We start from the raw sequence: 23,082 nt of genomic DNA, 5'->3' as shown, positions 1-23,082 counted from the left end.
AAGAACTGCGAGGCGGACGCACTAACCAATCGCCAATGTGTTGTGCCGCCACCCCAGCATTTATCCATCCATTTTGTTCGCCGCTTATCCTCACAAGGGTCGCGGGGAGTGCCGGAGCCTATCCCAGCTGTCAACGGGCAGGAGGCGGGGTACACCCTGAACTGGTCGGCAGCCAATCACAGGGCACATCGAGACAAACAGACTCCCAATCACACCTCGGGGCAATTTAGAGTGTCCAATTAATGTTGCATGTTTTTGGGATGTGGGAGGAAACCGGAGCGCCCGGAGAAAACCCACGCAGGCACGGGCATCGAACCCAGTCCTCAGAACTGTGAGGCAACGCTTTACCAGCCCCCCTCCCAGCATTTAATTAAATTAAAGCGAACACAAGCAGTTCAGGGCCTTGTGTATGAATATCTTCTTATTGTTCAGGGGCCGGCGAGTCTTTGAAATCTGCCGCCGAATGTTGGGTGTTAATTAACACTTCCGCACTGGCACTTGTAAAAAGATAGCGATCAAACGTCTCCATTCTGTTTGTTTACAGACATGTTCTCGTGTGATTCGGAGATTTGTTTGGGCTAAAAGATCTTCAAGTGCAAAGTTAATCAGTTTGTTTCTTTCCATCCCCCGCTCCTCCTCCTCTGGCTCCTCCCACGTATTTAGGTGCCATTTAATGGCGGGGGATCTTCAGGTTTTCAATGCGGCGTTTTGACTCGGCACAGATGGCGCCGCCATCTGCATTTTTTTAGCCTTTTGAAGACGGCATAAAGAGCTGCGCGGGAACAAGAGGAAGCATTGCTGCGAATGGCGAAAGGAGCCCTTCATTTAGCCCCGGCGGCCTTCGGGGCTGACTGCGCCCTCGTCGGGGAGACGACAACAGTCAATTAATGCTGCCTCTCGTCGGCGGGCGTCACATTGTATCGCTTGAAGTAAAAAGCACACTGCGTAAATATTGGATCTACGCTTTATGAATTGGCTTGACATCTGTGCGTGAAGGGCTGCGAGCGTCGGTGTGTCGACGACACAAAATCACTTTTGTGGAATTTTGACGTTTGACTGAAATTGTCGAGTAGGGTGCAATACCTGATTCCGACCAACGGAGGCGCCGATGAGTCGCTCCACGGTGTAGTTGATGCTCTCGGGAAGAGCAACGAGACATCGGCCGTGGGAATTTGAGCAGATCTCGGCTCCTCTGGCCTGGATGAATCGGCTCGATGGGTCGCTCGAAACGGCGTTCATGGCACGCAGACATTTTCTTCCGTTCTATTAAATATTACACCTTTACGTATTTTTATTGACTTGCAAACCCCACCACATATTTAAGGTACAATCAATCTTGTGTTATAACTTTTTCAGCAATTAATACATTTGACCACAAACAGTGCAGCAACCCACAAAGACAGACAATTCTACAATGCTCACAGACGTATGTATTTTATCCGCTGTGAATAATGACTAATATTTCTGTACCTTCCTGAGCAGTTGTGACTGTCTTGTCATTATGTAAATATGGTGCAGTTTTTCCTTTTATTCTCATTTTTTCCCACATAACAGTCCTTTGTTCTTGTGAATTGATAACTTTTCTTATAATATTAGAACTTTGCTTTTATAGCATGAGGTTTTGTGTATTATATGTATTATACCATTACAATTTTATTATTGAAACATCACAACTTTATCGTAATTTTATGACTTTATTCCCACAACTTTATGACCTTTCTCATTTTCTTCCCATAACATTACTCCAGTTATCTTGTATTTTGGGATTATTAATTTTTTGTCTTTCTCTTCTTTTATGTCTCAATCATTTTCTTATTGATTTTTTTCCTCTTGTACTAAAAATACTATTTTTTTTAAACATGCCTTTATTCTCGCATTTCATTCTCATTCTTGTGATGTCAGGTATTGTGATATCACAATATATATATGTATATATATTGTTTTTTTTCTGCAGTCATGTGACTACAATTTTTTTTCTTGTAACATGACTTTTTTTTCCCCCATGTTACAACTTTTTTAATTGTAATTTTTCCAACTGTGTTCTGGTTCCGTTAGAACTTTTTTTTTTTGAATGTACAACTTTAATCTAGTAACATTTCAAATCTTTATTGTAATATTATTAGTTTATTGTGATAATATTACAACTATATTTCGGCAGCATCGGAACTCTAATCTTGCCATCAAATGGCGATGACTACTCCCGCCCCTCACAGCTTTATGACTTTTTTTTTTTATCGTGTAATTTGTCGACTTAATTCTCGCATCATTCCGAGTTTAGCCCTGACGATATTCCGTCAATTTTACTTCTCATCATTTTCCTAATATTCCTTCGCTCAGCAGCCGCCGCGCAGGTCTTGACTGAAACGGACATTTATTGCAATATAATCTCCCACCGATCATCATAACTGCTTTTCTGTCCGGCGTGCCGACGATAAACAGATGAACAAAATGATGGGGCATTTTTTTTTTTCATTATTATTGTTTTTTTGCAGGTGTTCTTCCGTCAAGCGACAGAAGCGCGTGTGATCGCGCGCGTTTGCAGCCTTATTGACACTGATTTGTTTTGACGAAGGGAGCGGCGTAACAAAGCCGAGCAAATATAAACAGCGTGTGCGGCGTGGGGAACGAGCTTCGGCGGGCGCCCGCCGCCGTATCGCCGCATCCGCGATCGCTCGGGCGTCTTCAAGCGCTACATCCGTACCGCTCTTTATACGATCTTCATAAATGATTAATATTCTGGAAATAATATTTTGAGATTTTATGTGGCTACGCTTGCCGGGTATGATTTAAATTATACATGGAACTCATCCTTAGTCTCCCCCCCACTGCCGCCGCCGAAAGATAATACCGTCTGTAAAACAGAGGTGCTTAATCCCGTTCCTTCGCAGCCCACCTCAACTCGCCCGCTCTGGCTGGAACTGCTGAATTATTGAAACAAAGACACGAAAGTTCATTTGCTAACTGTCCGCGCTTTAGCCGCTCAACGCGGCTGAGGGGCTCTCGTCTCTGGAGGCGATCAGAGGGGAAGGTAACGCGAGGACGAGGGCAGCCCTGGGGGGGGGGGGCGAAATGTCAGGTGTGATTCGAGGGGACCAGGTAGTGGAAGCGAAAGACTTTTTGATATGTTGGCGAGGAACAAAGCGCTCACTTGGACCAAGGAAGAAACCGGATCTTACGAGTGACGCTACATTGACTGGCTCACGTTGGCACTCACACGTACTGCGGTTTCTTCATTTGCATTAATATACGTCGGAATGGTCGGCACGAATTTGGTTTGTTCATGTTTCAAAGCAATTTTTCCCCATAAGGAAATGATGCAAATTGAAATGATTTCACTGGAGTGGTCCGCAGCCGAGTGTGAAGCGGCTGGGGTGAGAATCAGCACCTCCAAATCTGAGACCACGGTCCTCAGTCGGAAGAGGGTGAGGCGGATGAGACCCTGTCCCAAGTGGAGGAGCTCAACTATCTTGGGGTCTTGTTCACGAGTGAGGGAAGAATAGAGCGGGAGATCGACAGAGGGGTCTGCGCAGCGTCAGCAGTGATGCGGACTTTGTATCGGTCCGTTGTGGTAAAGAGGGAGCTAAGTCGAAAGGCGAAGCTCTGAATTTACCAGTCGATCTACGGTCCTACCCTCACCTATGGGCATGAGCTGTGGGTCGTGACCGAAAGAACAAGATCCCGGATACAAGCGCCCGGAATGAGTTTCTGGGCTCTCCCTTACAGATAGGGCGAGAGGCTCTGTCATCCGGGTGGGGCTCAGTGTCGAGCCCCTGCTTCTCCGCATTGAGCGGAGCCAGATGAGGTGGCTGGGGCATCTGATCTGAAAACCTCCCGGATGCCTCCCTGGTGAGGTGTTCTGGACATGTCCCACTGAAAAAACACCCCAAGGACGACCCATGACACGCTGGAGAGACTGTCTCTCGGCTGGCTTGGGAACGCCTTGGGATCTCTCCGGAAGAGCCGGAAGAATTGGCTGGGGAAAGGGAAGTCTGGGTATCCCTCCTGAAGCTACTTCCCCTGCGACCCAACCCGGAGAAGCAGTAGAAGATAGATGAATGGAGGGATGGATTTATGAAACGATTTCTCTGCACTAGGGATGCGAATTGAGTAGATTTCTCTGAAAGAATCCATTTTCAATACTGCCTCGTGATTCGGTTCTGTATTGATTCGTGAATCAAATCAATCAAATGACACTCCGTTTGGACTTTTCTGTGAAACTAAACGAACCGGCAAAAAGAATTGCACACAATGTACATTTAAATACATCGTTTTAGAAATGCTCAATGAAAAACCCGACTGAGAGGCTAGCTAAAATTAACACTCATGGGTGGGAATTACCTTCAGATAATGAATATCCACACAGAAACGCCGTAGTAACAGACACAGAAAGGTAATATAACTCTACTCAGGTTTATATTCTAAAAGTTCTAATAAAGTTCTATCACAATGTTCTTCTTCTACCCCTTTTCTAAAGTTACAGAAATGTGTAGCTCCATACACGCATCGCACTGTATTGCCCGTGAGAGTTCAAGGGAAACTTGCTTTTGTAGTTTCCAGCAGGGTGTATTTTAGCGTAACACCTGGAAAATTTGCATGTTGTGGTTTTTTTTTTTTTTTTTTATGTTCCACATTCATATAGTAAAATTTGAACTGGACTTGTATCATACCGGGGATTAGATTTATTTCCTGTAGTAGCTTTCGTTGTTGTTCCTCCATGTTTCCCTTACTCCCGTTTTGTGGAAAGGTTGAAAATAAGCTAGCGCTGATTGCTCGTCTAGCGTTCTTGCATTTTTTTAATTCCACGTTTAAACGCAGTACGTATTTTTTTACGATTGTTATAAATAAACAGCTTGAAGCAAGGACGCTGGGCAAAGTGTTTGCTGTCTGCCAAAATTGCAAAGTAGTCTTGGTACTAAAAATACACGGTCTGATTTCATTTTTGATGGTGAGGCATTGCAGTACTTTAAAGTGCAACCCTAAGCGGACACGATTTGGTTTTGCGGGCCGGATCGGATCCGGAGCCTGTTGTTTGACACCCGTGCTTTGAAAAGGAGAAAACGATCCGGTCCGAAACGTTTTGTCCCCGCTGCCCATCTGTAACATTGTTAAGGAGGGCCAGAACACGCGAGCAACATGTTCTACATGTGCTTTCCCTGTCTGAGCACCCCGGGTGACGCGTGCCATCAGCGCCGGGTTCTCCGGCGAGGTATTCCGGTGCTCCTTATCCAGATCGGAAGAAGGAGGCTGCGACCTTGAGACATCGTCTCCCGCTGCACCTCCTCACATCTCCTCCGCCTGCCCGCCCTTCATCAGTCCGCCTGACAAAATGTCTTCGACCCTGTCCGCTAACAAAAGGTGCGTCCCCACCCTGAAGCTTGGACTGAATGACGGGCTCTGAATAATGTATTGGATCGGGGGGCAGAAGCCCATTGCCGGGGCACCGAGCCCCTCGGATCACACCGGGCCCCACCATGAAACTTTCATTGCTACAGTTCATACGTGGATGACTGTTCGACTCGCACGGACTGCAAAACTGATTGAAAGCAATTATCATGCTGAGGCTGGCCCTTTTTATACTGTACTGTGTACTGTACGCCTGAGATGAACTCTCGTGCATCAGTTCCAGGCCCGCTGCAGGATAGAGAGCGCATATAAAACCCATTTCCCACGCGCGTTACACACATTAAAGTCCTTAAAACCCACTTTTTAAACACATTGTGTATGCTATTGTGGCGTCTGTGTGTCATGTGACGTCGGCAAGTCTGCTTTTGAGAGTCTGGGCGTGAGCTGTGGCTTACGGCAACTCTTGCTTGAGTGCGCTCATTGTGGTTTACGCTTCTCCGTTCAATCAACGGCTAAAAAGTGCATCGGAAACGTGCGGAGCTGCCGTAGACTAACAGGGTAGAATGCGATACTGGGCATACACAATACATTTGGGTTAGGGTTATGAATAAATAATGAAAACGATTGATTTAAAGTTGCCCTGTGATTGGCTGGCAACCAGTTGAGGGTGTACACCACCTCCAGCCCGTTGACAGCTGGGATAAGCTCCAGCACTCCTGCGACCCTTGTGAGGATAAGCAGCTAAGAAAATGGATGGATGGAAAGTAGATTTAGATTTACAGAGAGCTAAATCTAATCAGGCGGCACGGTGGGTCAGCTGGTTAAGCGGGGCCTCACAGTTCTCAGGACCCGGGTTCGATCGTGGTCCCGCCTGTGTGGAGTTTGCATGTTCTCCCCGTGCCTGCGTGGGTTTTCCCCGGGCACTTTGGTTTCCTCCCACATCCCAAAAACATGCAACATTAATTTCACCCTGTAAATTGCCGCTAGGTGTGATTGTGAGTGCGGCTTCTTTGTCTCTATCTGCCCTGCGATTGGCTGGCAACCAGTTTAGGGTGTACCATGCCTCCTGCTTGAAGACGGCTAGGATAGGCTCCAGCACTCCCACGACCCTTGTGAGTATAAGCAGTAAAATAAATTGGATGGATGGATACAGTAAATCTAACCAGTAATAAATGTTCCTAACTTGCCCAGTCTTTGTTGATAATGATTGAGAACATTATCAGTCTTCATATAGATTAATATAATTTCTTATTATTGATAATACACATCCATCCATTTTCTAAGACGCTTATCCTCACAAGTGTCGCGGGAGTGCTGGAGCCTTTCCCAGCTAACTTTGAGGAAAAGGCAGATTAGACCCTCAACTGGTCGTCAGTCAATCGCAGGGCAATTATTGACACCATCATTGTGGGGGAATTGAACCCGCGCTGCTCGCACCAAAGTCAGGCGTGTGTACAATATTTTAAGGCAGTTTGAGAAAATGTATCAGTGTGTATTAGTCTGGTAAGCCTTCACATTAATCGGTTGCCTCGAGTAGCTGTCAGCTGCAAAAAGGTTGGCGATCCCCGATTTAAAGGAACATCTGGACCCAAAAATAAGATAAATACAACTGGAAAAAAAAAACCACAATTTTACAGACTTTATTTTGTGTTCTTTTTAGAAAGAAGACATCAAGATATGATTTTTTTTTTAATAGGCACATTATTTATTTCAATGAACAGTGTTTTCATGGGCATGGAAAACACACCAGTAGCCAGGAATCACATGCAGTGTATATCTGTACAAACAATTAAGAAGTCTTTAAAGGTCAAGTGTCATGCCTATAAACATTCTAAAATAGATATTGTAATGGAAAATACATATAACATTATTCACTTCAATGTCCATATGAAAAAATAAATATGAGCGGAGAGAACATGTAACAATCGAGTGAAGCGACCGGGGCAATATTACCCTCTTGTTTCGAGCCATACTTAGAAGATATGCGGATCACTTCTAACTAACAACAGACTCCCAGACAGTATTTATGAGCCAGCCCGGCCGAAGCCGTGCTGTATACACACCTACCTGTCATTTGGAAGGCACGAAGCTCTTGTCCTTTGCACCCATGCAATCCATTTTTCACGACGAACCGGGTCTCTTGGAAACTTTTGAAGGGTAAATCCATCCTCCCGAGTGTTAGAGCAATATCCAGCAATGCAACGAGCCGCCATTTTGGCTAACACGAAGGAACAATGTGCTACCTTCCAGCAGGTAAAACTAGTAGAAACATACCTGACCGCTTGAGTGGGCATCTGCTACTAACGTCACTTCCTGCTTCTTCTTGAAAACAAATCCCTCGAGAGGATTTTCTTGACGGGAGTGACAAAAAGCCATATACGTCAAAATCATGTTTCTTGGTGAAAAAAACGGATGGGTCCATTCCAGCTGCCTTTTTTTTCCATTAATAACATACTAAAAATCATGCATTTCAGGACGGTGGCACTTTAAGGAGTTCTTCATTCACAAAGTGACTAAATGTATACTATGTATAAGTGATGTGATCTCATGAAGATTTTCTCTGAACACCAAGACGTTCACTTTTAAACCATGAAATGCCGGTCCTTGATTTTCTGGCGTGACCACGACCTTTTTTTGGCGAGGGATGCAGTTTATTAATACACCACACTGCTCCTTATGGCAGCCGATGAGACGGCCCCGCAATACGGGCCAAGCCTCGTTTGCGCTCTTCCCGCTGTAACTAACGCGCTGGCAAAGTGCTCCAGAATACTCCTTTGAATGGGTTTTGCGAACGTGCGTCTTCACACCTCCCAGTCACGGAAGTCCAATGCCGTCCTCGTACTGCCGGAGGCGCAATGACGCGTTTCATCTTCGTGAGAGTTTCGTCTTATAGAAAAAGCAGTCACGTCACTCAGATTCAGCGAGAACCCCTTTTTTTTTTGGTGCCAAGGCGGTGTTAATATCTGGTACTTGACTTGCGCGCTTCACGCCGCTCCACATTGTTGTGTTCGCAGCCTCGGCAGCGGCGTTCCGCACACCGCAGGGACGTGGCCGAGTGCCACGGAGGCTCTTTGGCTCGGCGCTGGAGAGCCGTACGACGCACATTTACAACCCATCCGCTGTGTATATGATCGTCATACTGTAAAATCTTGTTTATCCCCGCCGCCCTCAACCGAATCTCGTAGGGATGATTCTTCAGGAATTGTGTGCATTTTGTCGGGCCCATTGCTACTCCTTGTAGAGGAATCTTTTTTGTAAATAAAGTTGACGTGATGTAAACTCACTCATTTTTTCTTCTTCTTTGTTTTGCAGGTTAGCTTTATACGTGTATGAGTATTTGCTGCATGTCGGCGCACAGAAATCAGCACAGACCTTCCTGTCAGAGGTAAGACTTCACTCTCACGTCTCAGGTAATGTAAGGAGGGCCTTCATGGGTCCTTGACGTCTTTTTTTCCAAAATGAAGGTAATGATTAACCTTGGAAACGGTTTAAATCTTAAATATCTTCCAGCATTCACTCATCTGTATTGTGTCCATGGGAGGGGAAGGGGAAGCAAAGTCGTCAACTTACTTTTCAAAGCATGTCGAGAGACTAAAAAGCTAAATGCATTTTTTTTTTCTTTACCTTACGAGATATCAGAGTGGCATTGGAAATTGTCCCCTTCCACTCTCACTGGTATTGAGAAATTGAAATATTTGGGTTTTTATGCTCAACTGATACAACAGGTGCAAAACCTTGAGACTGGGAACAGTCAAGGAAGAACTAACATTCATCATTCCTGAAAGGGTTTCAGGTCTCTTTTAATCCATCTGATAAATGCCCAACCCCCCCCTCCCCCCAACACACACACACACACTGGATAAATTTCCCAATAGATGTCATGTTGGCTATTAAAATCTAGAAATATTTATGGTCGTCCTTTTGCATCCAGCTTGATCCAAATGTACCATAATTTCCGGCCTATAAACTACGACTTTTTTCACACGCTTTCAACCCAGCGGTTTATGCAGTGATGTGGCTAATTTGGGCATTTTTTTCTAACGACCGCAAGGTCGCACTCGAGCGGGAGAGGTAACACTGAGACCGGTGGAATATACGTGTCGAGGAAGTGACTTTTACCAATCCGGCTCTGTTAGCGCTGATTTTTACCAGTATGTTTTTTTTTTAACCGGCCCTCTTAACGCAGCGATAGCGTTCGGGCTGTGCTAGTGTTATCGTTAGTGTTAGCGCGCTGCTAGGCTTAACGTTAGCGCGGCGCTAGCTTTAGCGTTAAACTGTGTTCTGTCTTTCTTTGTAAATATCCCGTGTTTCAATGTGGGCACTTGCGGCTTTCACACAGCTGCGGCGTATGTACGTACCAAATGGTATTTCCTTTACAAATGTACTGGGTGAGGTTTATAACCAGGTGCGCTCTGTAGGACGGGAATTACGGTATATCTAGGGTATATCTAATCCAGACATGAAATGAATAATTGTTCTGTTAAAAACGAACACAGTTGACCTTCCACACAATTACGGAAAGCCACTTTGTTAGAAACCACCACTTTCAGAGAAAGTTGGGCATGCCTCCCCAAAAGTACATTGGAGGGTGGGGTACGCCAAAGCGACCTCGCTAGCAGCGAGCCGCCCCTGACGGAACGGTTCTCAAAACCCAGATTTTTTTTTCTCCTCCTTCTCAATCTCCTCCTATTCTTACACCTTGAACGGGGAGCTTTATGCAGCCTCGCAAGTCGCCGAGCTCTGATCAAAGTGCTACCTTGTTTATTTCTTTCATTTTTTTTTTTAATGTTATTGACTAGCAGAATCGTCTGGCAAGCAATTGATTCTTAGAATCACGTTAATGGGAATCAGTTCTCAAAAAGATTTGGTTTTTGATTCCTAGCCTTAGTGAGTACTGTAATCCAGCACTTAGAGAGCTAAAAAATTTCTTCAAAAAGTCAAACATTTGGCTCATCTTACAACAGCCTATACGTCGACTAAAATATTCCACGTAAAGAATTATAACGTAAAAAAAAAAAAGGAAAAATGGTTAAAATTGTTTGGTATGCCGCTGGGCTTTGTTTTCTTGCTCAGTGCTCCCTTGACTCCTCGTTAATTTGTGAAAATGTAAACAAGGCATCAGTTCAGCTCCTTGATATGATTACCCGGCCTTCATTATTAGTCCCAATTTGTAATAAACGCTGTGTAATTAGATCACTTTGACGCGTTGTAAGCGTATGTTGTCGCTCACTTTGTTGCTCACTTTGTTGCTCCAACGTTTAAGAAGCTCAGCCAACCTCCTCCCGCCATCAAGTTAAATCCAACGTGCGATATTTGGAAAGCATTCCAAAGTTGTCGGTTGTCGGCTGGACTGGTTTGGGTCCGAATGGATTGGAACCTCCTCCTTAGTCCAAATCATGGCTTTGTGCTAATAATTCTACATTTACAGTCGTATTACATCTTTATTTTGCAGCATTTTGTCTGTATTTTGAAAAGTGCTATTCAAAATCAGCTTTCACTTATATTACATTATTGCCTTAATTCATCTTTTTTTTTTATTTACTCCCAAGCACTTGATTGGCAAAAAAAGTACTCAAAAAATCTCCACTCATTTATACAATTTATACATTTATATATTTATACAATTTATATATATACGTTTATACAATTTGTAAAAACGATAACATGGAATTGGCAGCTTTAATTGTTTTTTTTTTTTTTTTTAAAGTCAAAGTGCAATATGAACAGTTTTTCTCATTTTTTTGGAAACGAAAGATGGCGACAAGTTCAGTTGTAACATTGAATTATTATGCTGTAAAAACACAAACAATAGCTTTTGTTATTGCTTTGGCTGCATCTGAAGAGACTTGAAATGCTGTTTAAATGTCCCTGACCCTGCTAGTTCTTTTCTTTTTGTTTCACTTGAGTTAGCGAGGTTTACGTCCTTCTAAAAGCACACCACTAGCCATGATGTCTGCTGAATTGAAGCTGAGCAGCAGTGTTATTTTTACACTGTAGATGGACTAAATTTATGCATCCTGTCAAATGTACTTCTCAGTGGCAGTCAATGCATTTGGTACCTTGAGCTTTGTGGCAAATTATCTGACTTAATCCATCTTTTAATACTGCCACTATCATGTCGATTCTATAATACTATACCAGTCGCTCACATTTAAAAATGTACGGGTGTGGTCAGTCATGCCCGCAGATTTAAAGTTACGTGTGTGTGTTCCGTTTGTAATTATGAGTGTACCTCTTTAAGAGCGGAGGGGGGGCGGTGTCAGGTAAACTAGGAAGTAGAAGTACGCTGAGAAGCAGCTCGTTGTTGGAGACCGCGTGCTTCCGTGTTTAAAAAAAAAAAAACAAAAACGTCAGGCTGTGGTTCACTGCGCTGGATCGGTTTTCATGTGCGCTGAGAGTGTGTGACGAGTCCGCAATTGCGCAGTGGCGCAGCTTAGAGGGGACATTGGTCAAGACTACACAAAATAAGCGACTTATTTCAATATCTATGTATTTCTACTTGTAACAAATTTTACGTGCATGATTTTTTTGTGCTCGACTCTGCAGATTTGTGAGTGCGATGCCGCAAATCACAGGTGCCTGCTATGCAAAAACTACACCTCGTGATGTCCAGCTTGTCTGGGAAAAGTTGTCCTGGAAAATGTCTTTTTATAATTGTCTGAGATTTTTCCTCCTTCTGCGTGTGCGCAGGTGTTTTGTGTATCAAATTTAGCTGTAATGATATTGTGGGCCAGCTAGCTAGTCCTGTAGGGCGAAATTTAATCTGGTTGGCGAAAGAAACTTTTCGCTAATATAGTTAGTTACATGGGCTACCATGGCCTATGAGTAGAATAGATTGTTAGTTTTTCTCTTAGCAGAGAAGAACTTGTTTTGTCCCGAAAATCTGAAAATGAATACAGTATATGTGTCGTTACACCCAAAACAAAACGCCAAGCCAGAAATCGAGAGTCCGGATTGACTTTTATGTCCATTGGTCGCCAATGCGACACCCCGGCCTGAACATTTTATTGAGTTCACGCGGGCCGCTGCATCGCTTCGGCGTAGCCGTCTGAAATGGTCCACGTATTTGGATTACGCTGACAGTCGAGTGTACGTGTGAGTAAAAGCAGCAGCTTGACCTTTCACCGCTCCCCCTCTTCACGCAGTTGTAGCGGGAGCACATAAAGTGAGTGGAGTATTAGACAAATGGTTGTGAAAAGATACACTCTGTCAGCCATCTGTATTCATCAGCGTTCACTTACCAGGTTTACACTCCAGCTCTTCATGAATCACCAGAGATAGCTGCTTTTATTTTCTCCCTCTTTCACTTTTCACTCGCTTTTGACCGTGATTCAGACTTCGCCGGGGATTCATTACTAAGACGGATGGCGCTCAATCCCAAACAAAACAGTACACATCAATTTGGCCCACAGTTTAACCTGTTGACAGTGTTTAGAACACGCAGGTCTTCCGTAAAACCGTACGGCTGGGAAAGGCACAAAGATGAAAGTAGTTATGAAGAAGGCGTCAAAGTTAATGGCAATGAATGAGAGTGTTGGGTATTCGTGGTTTACAACTTGCGAGCTGCTTGTTTGCTCTGACTTGTGTCCACGTAGAATTGGGGTGATTGGTCGGAACGCAACAGATGTTTCTATCGGTCTTTTTTTATTGTCCTTCTCCTGGATTCTTCAGTAGCCTTCACAAAGACCTTATAATTTTAAAAAAGACCGGTAATGTCCTGGTACTGATACCTGGTACAGTATTGGTGCTTGCCTATCCATAATAATTACACATTGTCATTTCACATTTAATCTGAGTATCAGTGCCTTTCTAAACTTTGTGACTCTCTACTGTATAAGAAAACAAAAAAAAGTGCCTAATCAGTCGCTGCCGAAATACAACCAGTCAAAACAACTTGCATGCTACAACAGAAGCTCATAACCCCCCCGCTGTTGAACACAGACTTACTATTTCAAATAAACGTAAGTACAAAGCTCAAAATATTTGTTTTGCCTAGGCTTATGTGTGTTTGGGCAACCGACACCGGTGAGGACAACAGGTTGTATTTCTATTTTTCCCAGCCGCTCTGTTTAGCCCCCCAACACGCACAGAGATGTTTAAAACGATTAGGGACCTTTGTCATCGCAGCTAGACAGAAGAAACGCTCAGGCGCTAGGTCCCGCCTAATGAGAGCACTATCGCCAGGACTCTCAATTAACCTTTGGTCCTCCCACGGTGAGGTGCTCACGTTTATAGGATGTGCGCACTGTCCCAGACTACGTGATTGGAGTAGAAGCACACATAAGACAGAAGTAGGAACTCGATACTAACTGTGGTTGTGTGCGGCGGGGCTATTAAGAACGGTTTGGCCGTGGTCTGCTGGATTCTTGGCTTCTTCTATCAGCGGTTGCAATTATGAACCGAGACTTTTCAAACCTCTATCGAAGAAGAAAAAAAATGATTTGTTTGGAATGAAATAAGACACAAGATAATTCAGTTAGCTGTGGAGAGTCAAATCATTATCGGCGCTTTTCTTTAAAACACACTTCATTCAGAGATTATTGATGAAAAGTGATGCAAGCACTTTATCGATTTTCTGGGTCAAATGTCAGATCAGTGGGGGCATGTTCGTCAGGACTCTGTTTGGCACTGTTTGTAAATAATCTTCCAACTCTCAGCAGATTGTCTTTCTAGAAGCCAAATGCTTCTTGATCCACTTCCAAGATCCTTGAGTAGGCTGGGTCAGAGTTTAGCTGGTTAAATTTAAACCAATTTCCCTGCTAATCGGTGTTGTCTCCGCAGAGACGATGAATTATCTGGGTTCCGAATACGGAAGATAAAGATAAAGAAATGCTTCTGCATTCATTCAAACGATCGCTCATGCCCCCTTTCCACAAGCTGGGATGGCAGGTTTTCCACATCAAATTATTAGTCACGGGGAACTGAAAAAAAAAAAAAAAAACAGGCCACAGTGAGGTTTAGTAGCATCAGACAGTATGAGACTATGATGGAGGAATAAGAGAGCGCAGTATTTTAGGTATTGGGATGTGGCTGTTGGCAACACTCAGGAGACTATTATTCAAAAGGAGAGTGAGGTCAGCCAGAAAAGGGACTGCCGGAGAAAAATGGAGGCTCGGGAGTATAACGCTGGAGCATTGAGAGCAAAGGGTGTTATTCAAGAGGAGACTAGGTCGGAAAAATCCATCTCCGCTGCAAAGTGGAGACTGTAGACCGCTACGGCAAACTGGAGACTGTGGATTGCAGTTCTACAGAAATGAGTATGTGAGTCGTAAGGAGACTGAAGGCAGAAAAACAGACCGCTCCACAAAAGTGGAGTCTATAGACCGCTCCAGCAACGTTGAAACTCTGGAGTGCAATACTATGCTGTACAGAACTGAGTATGTGATTCATAAAGAGACTTAGACCAGGAAACAAATTGCTCCGGAATGCGATTTACAATGCCCAGAGATGAGTTCGCCGTCGAAGGGGAGATTAAGGGCAGAAAAAGGATCGCTGCTGCAAAGTGTAGACTTTGCAGTGCAATACCGTGCCTTTGATGAATCTGCTTGACCAATGAGAGACCAGCAGTGGTTTACGCCACCTGGTACCAGATAGCATTGCTTTTTCCATTGAGAAAGTGTCACCAGCGAGTAGATTAGGTACCTTAAAGTGTGGAAAAGGGACTTAGTCTTTCTTGGTTTGTGCCGGCTGTCACAGTGCACGTGTAAGGCGGGTAGCAGGTCCGTTATCGCATTCCGGATCTTATCTGGACCTCCAGGTAGCCGCAGGAGTTCTTGCTGAGAGCAGTGGAGAGCAACAGTCTCTTCGGGGAAAAAAAAAAGAAAGGCAGCATTTCTTCTGTTCGACCAACAAACATTTGACTGAAATAAAAGCAAACTGAACTAACGCTTTATTTCTTGTCTGCCGCTCAGATCCGATGGGAGAAGAACATCACACTCGGGGAACCTCCGGGATTTTTACACTCGTGGTGGTGGTACGTATATATGGCGATCCTATCAAACTATGTCAACACACAATCCCGCACGCACGGCTCACGTTACTACTGTACGAGTGCTCATCGTGACGAGGCGGAGGAATGTGTGGAGGTGGGGGGGGGGAGTAATTGCAGGGAATGCTAAGTGCATCATCTCGCATATGTTTAAGTGCTCCTGACATCCTTGCAATTCACCATCTTCTTATACTATTTGGTAAACACTTTCTTCCTGTGTTCAACACAGCATTGTCTATGACGTTTACGTAACGGGTTTGCTCCTTTCTGTCCTATTCTGACACTTTTAACAACTGCGCCAGGCCTGCTAATGCGCCACAAACAGCGGACAGTACGTTCTGTTCTGTCCGTCTGGCTCTCGGGTCAGCGCGCTTGCAGGCTGACACGGTTGTCCTCTGCAGAAATAAGCCGCAGTTCCAGCCGAGCGGTACAATTCGGAGCAGTTTGCCACGACGCGGTGGAGTTATGTAATTATCATGCCATGGCAATACAGTGTCATCTTCTAATGAATTCAACAAAGACGAAATGGTCCGTCCCTGCAGATTCTCCGTCAAACAGTCAACAGACTGCAACGTGTTGTGTAGCTCCAACCTTTAGATAAAATACTAATACATATTAGGGGTGGTATGGTACAGAAGGGTCCGGACCTCAGCTTTGGGGTTATGGTTTGATAAATTTTTGGTACATGTTGTGTGTGTAATGAGAACATTTTTTTCATAAATTAAAACATGCAAGACAAAAACACTACTCGTGGAACAGATTAAGCGTCGGTTGATTCGTTTTCCCTGCAGGCGGTTACCCAAGCAACTGGCACATATTTACAGTCGCTGAAACATATAAGCGGGTCCAGCGTTACCGTTAAATGACATCTTCCAGTGTAGAAAAGGGTTGCAAATCTTTGGCAATTATTTTCTCATGTTGATCTTAAACACGGGCGGCAAGGTGGGCCAGCCGATAAAGTGTCAGAACCGCCTGTGTGGAGTTTGGATGTTCTCCCCGTGGTGCTTGCGTAGGTTTTCTCCGCGCACTCCGGTTTCCTCCCACATCCCAAAATCATGCAACTTTAATTGCCCCTAGGTGTGATTGTGAGTGCGGCTGTTTGTCTCCATGTGCCCTGCGATTGGCTGGCAACCGGTGCAGGGTGTACCCCGCCTCCTGCCCGTTGACAGCTGGGATAGGCTCCAGCACTCCCCGCGGCCCTCGTGAGGATAAGCGGCAAAGAAAATGGATGGATGGATCTTAAACACACGACTGTCATGTCTCCAGCAGGCGTTTTATCCCATAACAAACACAGGACAAGCTTGTTCACATTACATGCGTACATACGGGGCTCCTTTTAAGCAATGCTTATCATTGTAAGTTACAGCAAAACTGAAACGATTCCACACCGGATATGCGAATGATGCCGAGGCTTCAAATTCTTGTCTCTCAAGTGGTTTCCCGTGTCCGTGAGCTGCACTTTGACTTTGCACTGTGCATTATTGAATGTCCCTTAAAGATGATCCTGAGCAGTTAGTTATTCTGCGGTGGGGGGTGAGTTAAGACCAGTTTAGTCCTCGACAATCCGTTCTGGAGCACTGTCGGGCCAACAATGGTAAACCTGGTCAAGTCCTTAATGGAAATCCTTATATTCTGTATTTCTACTCTTTTTCTTTCTATTTTTATGGCAGTGTGGAGGCCCCGTGGCACCTCGCTGCCTGTCACAGGTCAGTCTTGGTGCTTGGCTTTCGGATAAGGGGGGAGACTTGCAATTGTCTGCGAGATATTGCTAGTGTGGTGTGCTGTGCTGGTTCCGTAAGAGGAGTAAACACACAGGCCAATTTTGTTCCTCTTCATGTACGGGATCTCTCACATTGTTAAATTTGCTTTAAACATTACTTTTTGAGAATGAATCGATGGGCGCAGACAGAGAAGATGTCTGGTGTTTTGTACTGCTTGCCGGAAACGGGTTGGCTTCAAAGGCAATGGGAATCTCCCCTAATGCACTTTTCTGGTTTCTGACCAGGAGCTGGAGAAATTCAAGTTTACACGAAATCGGGGCCGTGATGAAAAATGTGTAAACAGAGGGGGCAGAGTGATTGGCGTATGCTGAATCCTCGGCGTTGGTGGCACGGGGTTAGCGAGAGGCGGAATAAGTGATTTGACAGGAAGATCGCCTTGTTCGTCATTCATGCTCTTCCCTGAAGACACCCGCCGCCCCCCACCCACCCCTGGCCCAGCGCCATATAATAAATGTGCCGCTTCATTCATTCATCCTTTCTGGGCCTCAGTTTGTGTTGTCATTGTGGAGCGTGTTGACACGGCTCACGACGGTCTTAAAGAGCCTAGCTTCTCTCAGCCAGACAGCGCTCGTGACTAAAGGCAAATATACAGTGTGTTGAATGTGTGTGTTTGAGTGGAACAGTGTGTGGTAAGATGACCGAAAGTAGCGTTCCCCAACCACCAGGCCGCGGACTCGAATCTGACTCTGGCCCATTTGGTACTGGCTCGCACAGCGAGACTGAACAAAAATACATTTTATTGATCATCAGAGTCTCAAAGAAGTTTTATTTCAAAGACCAGCTGCGTTCCCCTGTGCCTCTGAACCCATCTCAAATTGTTCGTTTGGTAACGTGACACAGTATCGAAAAAAAGGAAGCCCACAAGCTAAGGAAAAATGAGTACTATAATTTCTCGAGTATAATGCGCACCCCACACAAAAAATCTGGAAAACCCCTCTACCAATGTACAACGCGCACCACCAATTTGCCGCTCCCCTTATACTCAGAATATTACGAATGATCTGTATTTATATTTTGCTAGGTTTGTACTTGTATTGTTTTTCAAAAAACTGTCCGTATAACGATCTTTAATAATAATGTGCATGTGCTGATGTAGCGGTAATAGTATCTCAGGACAGGCCACAGGACACGCTTGTCCTGGTCCCTGTAATTGTCACAACAGAATCCCTCAACCAACTAAAATAAATGCTCAATGATGGCACAACATTTTAATACTGTTGATAGCACATATTACAGTCTTAAAAATCTAAAATATTGTTGTTTATTAAACACTTCATTAAGTATTTGTGCATAAAACATTTGTGCATTGTGCATTTTATCCACTACATTACACATCCTTGGCCAAGCCTTCAAAAGAAGCATTATGACTCCAATTTCCAATCCGAAAAAGATCCACAGTACCAGTAGCTACCTTTGGTGCATCGCTATGGAACTCATCATTGATGACTTGAAACATTTTTTTAATCCCAAGAGTTTTGTTGCGCAGCGCAACATCTCCCCCTCTATTCAGCTCCAGTCCATAGCATCTTTCACGATGGCGTCAGGTGGCTATCAAAACAATGTGAGCTCAAACTATGTAAACAAGCGCAATGGGCACATTTATAAACAAACAAAAAAAAAAAAAAGGTAGCGTTTCAATTGTGTCCGCGCTCCGTTTTTTTTTTTTTTTTATGTACCCATGACGCTCACATTGCGTACTTCGGTCTGGCACGAGTGATGACACATTTCTTTCAAAAGCAGTTGCACAACTAGCCGTTGTAGTCGGCATTTTTTGTCTTGGTTTACGTTAATACAAACTCACGGGCAGTCGTTTCTGATCTTTGGTGCAATAGCAAAAAGGAGGCTACGCTAACAATCGTAAAATGCAAGCTCCTGGATGAGCTCAGAGAAGTCAGGTTGGGGGCGCAATATACCGTAATATATTTAAATGTGTAATATAAGACATAGAATATCATATCGAAATGTATATGTATAGATATTTTACCACTCTATGTACCTGTATACGACCATACAATGTGACTCTTATTTTTTATTTTTCATCCATACCTAAATATAATGCGCACGATTAACTTTTAGACAATATTCTGGGAAAAATGTGTGCAATATTTTTGAGAAATTACGGTACATCTCATTGGATCAAATTATTGGAGATCAGCACAGCTTTTTAGTCGAAGAAAAAGATTAAAAGGGTGAATTCCAGCTTGACCTGTCAATTGCGAGTCAAGTTTTAATATCATCATCATTATTGACCGTTTACAGCATTCATTTATTATTTTTAAAAAATGGCTTGAAATGGATTGTCCAGTGTCTCTTTATGGTTCCGTAACACTTGAGGGGCAGCATATTTGAAGCTCTTTGTGAATCAGTTTGGCTGGCGACACAAAACAAAAATGAACAGAGCAACGGGTTATAACTTAAAAAAAATATGTAAGTCAAGGTGCCACATTGTAGTGGTACTAAAGTGCAAGGAAATTCAAAAAAAACAAATAGATGAATAAATAAAAAGGTAAAAATATGGAGTAGACTGTACACACTAAGTAATACCCTCTCATCAAGATCGGACGGCTTGATGAAGGGAAACAAGGCCCGTCATAAGTACTACAGTCTGTGTGATGGTGAGTTTTATTCTCACTTTTTTAAAATATTTACGTCTTTGTCTGGCTGTCATTTCGCTTTACGTAAAACCGGTACGTGGTGCAAAAAAAAGTTGGTGACAGCTGACCTAGTGTTTGTTTTTGAGTGGCGAGCAGACTAATGATTAGCCGGGGAGGCCTGCGGTGTAAACGACCTAGCTCAGGGGCGTCTGTCTGGGCTGTGCAGCACGTGGACATGAGGACTCTCGAGGGGGCGGGGGGAGGGATCCCGGGGTTGTCACGGGGGTCCACCCCTTGGACGTCCACCCCCCTCCCGCCGCAAACCTCCCCAAAACAAAAGCTCCAGATGGTAGGAAAGCCACCAACCTTCCACATCGCTCCCCCGCCCCCTCGCAACCTTTGTCTGGAGGCCTGTCCTTTGTTTGCGGAAGAGAGACCCCCGAATGGATTAACTCTTTGCATTTCAGCCTCTTTTGTGTTAAACAGCCAAATCTAAGACCCCGACCCCACTGTCACCCCCAGCGCTCGCCTCCTCAGCGCCTCACGAGGCCCTCCTTCGCCGTTTCTGTGCATGCTTCCTGTAGGATGCTGTGGGGGGTGCTTTAGAATACGACTGAGGAGGTGTTGTGGACTGACGCTTTTTAGTGGGGGGTCACTCATCCACATCTGTTGTTATGGGTGGGGTGGGGGAGATAAAGAAAAGCCTCAGTGAAGGCTGCAGGTGTTGATTGTGTCATTAACTTCTTCTTTATTGTCCATTGCTAGTTGTCTCCTCTTTATCCCCAAATCGATTGCTTTAACCAGTTTTCACTGGATGGTCACTGAATTCTAAACACCCGCCCCCCACCCTGAGCGCACACACACACACACACACATGCACACGCACGCACACACACACATGCACGAGCACACACATACGCTCACGGGCACGATAATCTCATCACAAAAACTGTCATGGGAATCTCAAGGTGCCATCACGTTCTTGGCGTTCTTCTTACATTGGCGGAGAAAAGGCCATTTTTGCTTTAAAACATTGTTAATCTCTTAAAATATTTTCTCCTCTCCTTTTTTTTTCCAAATTATTTTATGATTTTTTTTGTACGTTATTATTATATTGTAAACATCTATGTTGTAGAACTGTGGGAAAAATCAGCTCAAATGTTAGATTTTCAAATCAATTCACTGAATGTATGTTTTTGTCCAATTTTTAACCATTACAAAAATATTATTATTTTTCAAATTCTGATGGTATGCTAACCTTAAGCAGAAATATTGCGGTATCACAGTATTGCAATTACAGCTCTAAATTTTTTTTTTTTTTACAACAACCCCCATTTTCCAGTGAAGACAATTGAAATTCCATACATTAGTAAAAATGACAAAATACGAATTTAATTTAAACTGTAGATATAATCAAAATTAGGTGATTTTTTTTTTTTCTCTGAAAATAAGTGGCTACTTCTCTGCTTTGTGAAATAACAGAGTGCAACGCTGAAACAAGCTGATGTTAGCCATGCTAGTTAGCCATGTTGTCTTCCTCGGTAGCAAGTCTTGTAATATTTAATTTAATCAATTAGAGATATGCCAGAGCTCATAGTTGATTGGATAATTAATTTCAAGACAACGTTACAGGGATATAATGAATGAAGAAAATGGGAGAAGAGGCAAGCGTGAATGACCGGGAAGTGGCATTGATTAGTAAGGGAGAAGTTAGAAAGGCACTGAACAAAATGAAAAATGGAAAGACAGTCGGTCCCGATGACATACCAGCGGAGGTATGGAAGCAATTTGGAGAAGTGGCTGTGGAGTTTTTGACCAACTTATTCAATCGAATACTAGCGGGAGAGAAGATGCCGGAAGAATGGAGGAAAAGTGTACTACTTCCCATTTTTAAGAACAAAGACGATGCTCATTAGAGGGACAGCCAAAGTTGGATGTTTTGGAGACAAGATCAGAGATGGTTTGGACATGTCCAGAGGCAAGAGAGTGAGTATATTGGTAGAAGGTTGCTGAGGATGGAGCTACCAGGCAAAAGAGTGAGAGGAAGACCAAAGAAAAGATTGATGGATGTTGTGAGGGAGGACATGAGGACTGGAAGATGCATGAGATAGGCTTGGATGGAAAAAAATGACATGCTGTGGTGACCCCTAACAGGACAAGCCGAAAGAAAAAGAAGAAGAAGTTACTCTGATATATTAACTTTATGTTGTATTTGTGGAGGAGTGATGTGTAGAAGTTTTATAAATGTGATATCGACTTGCAAGTACCACCTCCTGTAGCAGCCACTCTTTATTAACATTCCTCTACTAAGAAGGGATACCTGAAATATTCCCCATAATGTTGACTTTTTTTGACAATGGGAAAAGTCGCGGGACTCACTGACTGCTCATGCCGACAGAGGGAGGGGGACGTGGAACATTCACTCTGCTGATGAGAAGTTTAAGCAGTCTTGCAACCAAATCTTTTCGTTAAAACCGCAGTATTCATTCCGGAAAAACAGAAAGCGTATTCAGTTTTGTAATGGCATTTAAACGGTGCAGCCTGTGCTCCATCCATCCACCTTCTACCGCTTATCCGAGGTCGGGGTCGCGGGGGCAGGAACTTTCGCAGGGATGCCCAGACTTCCGTTTCCCCAGCCACTTCCTCCACTCTCTTCCTCGTATGTGGTGACAGGTGAATGGACGTTCACCAACCAGTCACATCCCATGACTCGGGATGGACATTTGAGGAAAATTATTTAGCTGACGACAAGGAAATTTAACAATTTGTTCAGGGTGAAGTTTTAAATTGTAACTCAGCGCAATGGGAAAATCATTTTATGAATGTTGTTGTAGCCAGGAAATCGCATTGTTCAGTCGACTTCTAGTTCCAGGAAGGCAGCCACTTCCCTTTGGGCGTTTCCACAGGTCCATTACGGTCAGCGTAGTTGGAGCTGCTGCGCAGTTGAAGATGTGCTACTTGTCCTGAGGGCGCTGTCCGCATTTCGGGCAGAGGTTGACGATAGTATTGTCGACACAAGCCATATAGTCATTGAGCATGCGGCTTCATCCGGAGCGGAGTTGTGATAGTCTGGATCTTGTGGCCCGCGGAAGATCGATTTCGGGTTTGTCCACCTCATGGGAGACTTCCGGTTTGTAGCCGGCCACTGCGCCTTCAACCGCCGTTCAACGGAGCCTACGTAGCCCGTCTTGATAGGCTTGTTCGTTGAACACCGTGTCTGTGGGGATGTCTTCGTCGAGGTCTTGACGGTATTTATGGACGTCATGGCGAAGTAAGCCCAATTGAGGTGGTTCGTTTGACACCTGATGGCACAGGCGTGCGGGTAGTTGGCAGCGTTGTCGATACTGGTGTTCGTTGTGTTGCTTCACCGGTAGGA

At 44.2% G+C, this 23,082-nt stretch overlaps 1 protein-coding gene across 3 annotated transcripts in view; it reads left to right on the top strand.

The window, feature by feature from the left end:
- ssbp4 (single stranded DNA binding protein 4) overlaps positions 1-23,082 on the top strand; it is a 129,975-nt gene that overhangs the window by 5,623 nt on the left and 101,270 nt on the right. For all 3 annotated transcript variants that reach the window (XM_061824153.1, XM_061824155.1, XM_061824154.1), the window contains exons 2-3: positions 8,656-8,728; positions 15,255-15,316. In XM_061824153.1, the coding sequence (XP_061680137.1) occupies positions 8,656-8,728; positions 15,255-15,316 (135 nt within the window). The remainder of the gene's footprint in view (positions 1-8,655; positions 8,729-15,254; positions 15,317-23,082) is intronic.

Source organism: Syngnathoides biaculeatus, chromosome 7 (assembly GCF_019802595.1).
Source record: "Syngnathoides biaculeatus isolate LvHL_M chromosome 7, ASM1980259v1, whole genome shotgun sequence".
Lineage (NCBI taxonomy): Eukaryota > Metazoa > Chordata > Actinopteri > Syngnathiformes > Syngnathidae > Syngnathoides > Syngnathoides biaculeatus.
Note: the sequence above shows the minus strand (reverse complement) of the source record. Positions and strands in the feature narration are given on the sequence as shown.